The 6,088-nt window shown below is 55.1% G+C and overlaps 1 protein-coding gene across 1 annotated transcript in view; it reads right to left on the bottom strand.

Annotated features, from left to right (window-relative positions):
* Positions 1-1,622: 1,622 nt before the first annotated feature.
* Positions 1,623-6,088, bottom strand: part of erfl3 (Ets2 repressor factor like 3) — a 46,815-nt gene continuing 42,349 nt past the window's right edge. The window contains exons 3-5 of the mRNA XM_056445066.1: positions 4,248-4,363; positions 2,990-4,101; positions 1,623-2,487 (exon numbers count right to left, since the gene is read on the bottom strand). Of these exons, the coding sequence (XP_056301041.1) occupies positions 1,777-2,487; positions 2,990-4,101; positions 4,248-4,363 (1,939 nt within the window). The 3' untranslated portion in view covers positions 1,623-1,776. The remainder of the gene's footprint in view (positions 2,488-2,989; positions 4,102-4,247; positions 4,364-6,088) is intronic.

Genomic DNA, 6,088 nt, shown 5'->3' with positions numbered 1-6,088 from the left:
AGATCGGGCGAGGACATCAGTGAGCGGAGCGAGACTGCACACACGGGACAGAGCGCCGCGTGCTGAACCCACACGCCGGACTCATCAGCAGGCCGGTCCAGGCCGGTTTGCTGCTTCTTCTTCTCGCCGGTCTTGTTCTGGTAAACTGGCCTGTGCCGGTTCTCTCTGGCTTGTTTGTCTAGGAAAAAAACCCGGACCCCCACCCATCTTCACTCTGCCCGCCCCCCAGCCTCCACACCATCATGCGTGTGTGTGTGTGTGTGTGTGTGTGTGTGTGTGGCAAGACACGACACATTATCCACTTACAAACAATCCTGAAGCAATCATATCATTAAAACGCTTTCGCTCTGGTTTTAAAATCCCACTTTCTTAATCGTTTCATTTAGAATATATAAAGATATAGTCTGTATGTGTGTTATCAGAGCTCAGGTCGCAATTTTGTACATGCTATAAAAACAAGGCATAGAGAGGCAGTGTGTGTGTGTGTGTGTGTGTGTGTGTGTTTGAGGTCTTAGATGTCCCCCGCTCTCTCAGGCTCTCGTGCCGTTAACAGGCCGGCAGCCTCACACACCCTCAGGACCCCGAGGATGACGCCACTACAGAGCTGGAGGTCCAGACAGAGAGACAGGAAGCGAGTTTAAGAGCTAAAAGCAGTGCTGTGTGTGTGTGTGTGTGTGTGTGTGTGTGTTTGTTTTGCTGGTTTAGTTCAACACTATTGATGATTGTTAGAGGAGCTTTAGCTGGTCAACTAGTATTCTGTGCTGCTGGGACTTAAGAGAAACTATTTCAGTGTACCCCCCCCCCCCCCCCCTCAGCGGTCCTTTCTCTACGCTGAAGTACTTGTTCATTCTTCTCTTCCCCTCTCCTCACATCTCCCTGGGGTTGAGATTATTTCCGAGAGTGGAGTCATGATCTTTCCACAGGGGAAGCAGGACAGGAGAGAGACAGGAGGAAGGTCACAGGAGAGTCAAAGGTTGTGAGAGAAGTCTGCGTAAGTCTGATCGAGTCGTTTCCCGCGCCGTGGTGATCGTCGTGAGGCGTCCATAAGCAACGCTCACACCTCGAGTTCCCCTCGGTGCCGCTTTTAGTTTTGTTGTTGTGCTTGTGTGTGTTGGTGTGCCTGAATCCAATAGACAGACAGCAACAGGCTTCCCTGAGTGGAGTGGGCCAGGTTAGAGAGTCGCTCACACCCAACAGCCCCGCGAGCCTCAGAGACACTTCCCTCCCCACCGGGATGTCCTCAGCTCAACACGCCGTCAGCCGCTTCTGTTCGCTCCTCTACGTCACTCCAGGGTTTTGTTCTTGGATACAGGCACTTATCAAAGTCCCAGGCCTCTTTAACGAAAAGTAGCATAGGTGAGAAGGTGCACATCCTCATCCAAGGTGTGTTGCTGGGCTTTAAGAGAGAGCGTGTGTGTGTGTGTGTGTGTGTGTGTGTGTCCTGAGGAAAGTGCTGACTGGCTGCTGATCTGATGGATGGGGCCTGACGGCAGGAGCCGAACTGCTGGGGCGGCGCATCTGGAGCTGAGCTGGCCAGGTGGGAGGGGGGTGACTGAGTCTGAATGAGTCCCACCTCCCAAAAGGATGTGACCCAGAAGAGCCCTGATCCAGACCATTGGAGGTCAGGCGGTCTTCACGGTGTTGGTTTCCTCTGCGTGTTGGACTGTGCTCTCAGTTCACTGGTGGCTTCAGGACTCTAGTTTGGGAGAGAGGTCACCGAGGAGCCGTGTCCACCCCCCCGCGGCCCCTCCAGTCGTGTTTGGGCCGCGTCTCTCATCAGCAGTCTTTGTTCTCCAGAGACAGCTGAGCGGTGGCTCGATGCAGCTCGGCGCTCGCCCTGCGCGGCGAGGCCAGCGGTGCGGCTAAAGAGCCCTCGGGGGTCAACGGGGGCGGACTGTCCCCTTCCCCGCTGCCGGTGCCGTCCTCCTCCGTTTCCATCCGGCCGTTGCTCTGCCTCTCTCTTTCCCTCTCTCTTTCCCTCTCCTCCTCTGATCGTACCTTCTTGTCGTCCGACTCCTCCTGGGAGGCCTCCATGCGCTGGTCTTCGCTCCAGCGCCTCTTGAAGCGCAGCTTTAGGGGGATGCACTTCGTCTGGGGGGGCTCCACCGAGCTCGTCTGAGGCGGGGGCGTGTTGAGGTCCCCTGCGTCGGCGGGCTCGCTCTTGAGGGCGCCGGGCAGCGGGCGCTGTGCGTTCGAGTGCGTGTGCTGCGAGGTGAAGAAGGGCATCAGGCCAGGCGGAGGCGGAGCCGGGGCCTTGAAGACATCCTCGTCCAGGTCCTCGTCGGGATGGGGTGGGTGTTGGGGCGCGGCCGTGCCGTTAGCGAGGTGGTAGTGGTGGTGGTGCAGGAGGTGGCGGTGGTGGTCCGGGGCTCGAGAGTGGCGAGGGGAGAAGAGTTCGAACTCCTCGTCTCTCTCGTCTGGGTCTTCATCACTAATGTCGGTCACCTCGACCTCTTCCTCGGACTCAATATCAGATATGGCCTCCACCTGGACGGGTACACACAACGGCAACAGAGACAAAGATAAGCAGGGAATCAGAAAACAGAAACGCGCAGACATTGCATAAACATTTTAGTTTAGCAATGTTTTTAAGAGGGAGCAGGATTGAAGACAACTTTATTGAAAGAGTTTAACCCTCCTGTTACCTTTACTAACATATTTTACCCTCGGGGTCAATTTGACCCCAGCAATTAAAACCTCCAGAAAATTATTAGAATTAATATTGTTTCCCAAGTTTAAGTGTGAGGTACTTTATGTTTGTTGACTACCTAAACAGCCCTTTAAATATATAAAAAAGTTGATATTTCTTATATGTTTGACAGTGAAAAACAGCCTGGGGTCAAATTGACCCCAAAGAACACCGACATTAAACATTGAATGGGGTCAAATTGACCCGAAAGGTAACAGGAGGGTTAAGGACACTATCTGGCAATACCTTGAGGATTGCAAAGTGGATCATAAGGGGGATGTTTGGGTCTAAGCGTCTCACCTTTATCTTGGGAAGTCCAGCACTGTTTAGGGACTGCATGGAGGAAGAGGCCGAGACGAGGCCGGAGCCGCTGGCCGAGCTCAGGTCACTGCCGAACGACAGCGAGGAGCCCAGGCCGGACGTAGACGTCATGGACCCGGAGGACAGGGAGCTCTGCCGGGCTTTACTGTGGCTCTGACCGTCCCGGTGCTTCCTCCCGAGTGGCGGGGGCTGCAGCTTGAACTTGAAGGGGGACATGTGTGGCGGCTCCTCGCCCAGGTGGAGCGGGTGGTGCATGGGGTGGGAGTGGGTGTGAGGGTGGGCGGAATGAGGCGGGTGCTGGTGGTGGTGGGCAGAGTGAGCCAGAGACGGATGGAGGTGCCGCTCCCCTCCCCCCGCCGTCGCGGCCCTTTCCGCCCTCTCGGCCGCCCCTCTCTCGCCGGTCAGACCGGACTTGTCGGCGGCCGGCCGGTGGGGCTGAGGGATGATGATGCTGGGGTAGTGGAGGAAGGCTCGGGGGCTGAGGCCGTAGTTGTATACCGACTGGGTGTGGGCCTGCAGGTAGCGCTTCATGTCCTCTGGGTTGAAGGAGAAGTGGGAGCCTAACATGGGTGACAGGGTGGGTGAGGGGGTGTAGGGCAGGTGAGATGTCGGGGTCATGGAGAGCGCCGGGGAGAGAGGAGGGGCTAGGAGGCCAGCTCCCCCCGGCCCGGGCAGAGGGGACACGGGGAAGGGCGACAGGGAGTCCGGGTGGATCCGGTGGCCCGTGTGGCGGGAGCCCGGGTGCCCGACGGGGTTCCCTGGTCCTCCGTACATGCGGAACAGGGCTTCGTGAGACAGGCGGGGATGGATGATACTTCGGTAACCTCCTCCTCCTCCTCCACCGCCCCTCTCTCCCCTATCCTCTCCCGCCCCGACGTTCCCCTCCTCGATCTCAGAGTTGACCGAGGTGCCGTCGCTGCAGTCGCTGACGGAGCCGCGGGCCATCCGCCGGGCCACGGAGCTGAACATGCCGCCGGGGCTGCGCAGGTCCTCGTTGGGGGAGAGGACTTCGGAGGGTGTTGAGGGGGGGAAGCGGAAGTGGCTCCCCGCCCCGGTGGGGATGGGAGGGGCGCTCTGAGGAACGTTGCTTCCTGGAGACGTCGAGGGTGAGAGAGAGAGAGAGAGAAGAGAAGAGAAAGGAGGGGGAGAATACTGAGAAATAATATAGAATGTTCTCCAGTGTAATCATACCATTGTGAGATAAGCACACACACACACACACACACACACAGCTTACCGGTGGAGCCCATGTCGATGAAGGGGTAGTTGACCAAAACCAGTTTATTGAAGTTGAACTTGTAGGTGAACCTCTTGCCTTTGGTCTTATGGAGGATCCTCTTGTTGTAGTAATATCTAGAAGGAGAATAACACGATGAGTGACATAGAAACAGGAAACTGTGCGCACACACGCCTAAAGACACAAAGACACGGGGTTAAATAACTGAACATTTATTGGATGTCTACTGCCAGGAAATATAAATACTGGCCTGGCAACACTGAAACACTCAATTTAAGATGCACACTTCGTTATATAATATAATCATGTTCCTAAAGTCATGCGACTTTGACAGATGTGCCTGCACACTCAAGCACACACTTTAATAAGCACGAGTCTTTCATGCCCCCCCCCCCCTTCTAATGATAGATATTACAGAGTGTTGTATGACATTTGCACAAAGCAGACTCAGTAGAGAAGGAAGGGGGATGGGGGGGGGGTGAGCTGAGGAGCCCAGTGATGTCGAGTGGAGGGATAAACAAACAGTTAAGATACCAGAGGTCAATGCGTGACGCCAAATGTGGAACATAAATGGGTTTTAAGGCCCCAACGGCGTCAGCCATCGCCTTCATGTTTGTATTTTCTACGTGCGACATCGTCAATAAATCTATCCCCGTCTTACAGGAAGCTAGGAGACAGAAGAAGTGTCTTTCAGAGGGTTTTATCCTCAGATGTGTGTTAGACAAGCAACAACAGTGTCCGTGGTTCCATTTGCTCGACAGACTCCTGATGCCACCGATAACTCTCCACATCTGTCGGTTTACGTAACGTCCATTCTCTCAGAACAAGGCTCCATCTGTGTTCACCTTTGTCCGGCTTCGGCTCTTTACGTAACGTCTCTCCGCTTTCTTCCCCAGATCCACATCCACTTTACGTAACCTCCACATCCCTCTCCGCCAGCCCTCACTCAGCGAAGGAGACGGAGCGAAGGAAAGAGAAAGAGATAAAGAGCACGACGGGAACAAAGAGGGTGCGTTTGTCCATGAGATAATCGGCTTGTGTGACGGGCTCCAGCAAAGCCGCCGCCCGTCTCCTCCAACACGACCCCTGGCTATTGAACGGAGGATTCAACCAGACTGCACACTTGCTCATGGTGTCTGCATACCTGCCTGCTTTCATAGCGGCCGGCTGCGCTTCCCTTCCTCCAGCCGTGTCTGCTGGCACAAGTTAAGTGAAGTTTGCTGACAAAGACAGGGGGCTTCAGGGTACGGAGGGAATGCAGAGTTAAAGCGAGCCCATTGACTATCATTATGCTGGATGGTAGTTATCCAGACGGCAGTGTGTGTCTGTTTTTGTTGTTGGGGAGGCGTCACCCTTCACCCCCCCTCTTATTACACAGACTGGTTGGTTGGGTGTCCCTCCCTCCCTCCCTACCTCCCTCTCTCTCTCCCTCCCTCTCTACCTCTCCCTGAGGCGATGGGAGAGACAGAGAGACAGGACAGGCCTGCACTGTTGAAAACATTGTTTACGCCAGGCACAAAGCAGCATGTAATTTCTGCTCCAGGGGAGACACTCACAAGGGCCACGAAGGAGGGGAGAGGAGCAGCCGGGAGCGAGGAGACGGGCCGAGGGCAGGAAGACGAGCACAATTAAAACCACAACGAGACCGCCATCGAATTAGCCGATGACGGGGAAGTCGGCGCGCGGCGCCGCGGGGTCCACACACGGGTCTGACACCATACGGACGGGGAGAAAACAAACAAAATCCAAAGTTTCTAAAAAAATTATTTCTCTTGCGTGTCAGAGAGCATCATTTGAGACAATTGGAGCAAAATGGGACCGAGCTCAACTTTATTAACACA

Source organism: Pseudoliparis swirei, chromosome 22 (assembly GCF_029220125.1).
Source record: "Pseudoliparis swirei isolate HS2019 ecotype Mariana Trench chromosome 22, NWPU_hadal_v1, whole genome shotgun sequence".
NCBI lineage: Eukaryota > Metazoa > Chordata > Actinopteri > Perciformes > Liparidae > Pseudoliparis > Pseudoliparis swirei.
The sequence above is the reverse complement of the archived record's forward strand: the minus strand, read 5'-3'. Positions and strand labels throughout refer to the sequence as shown.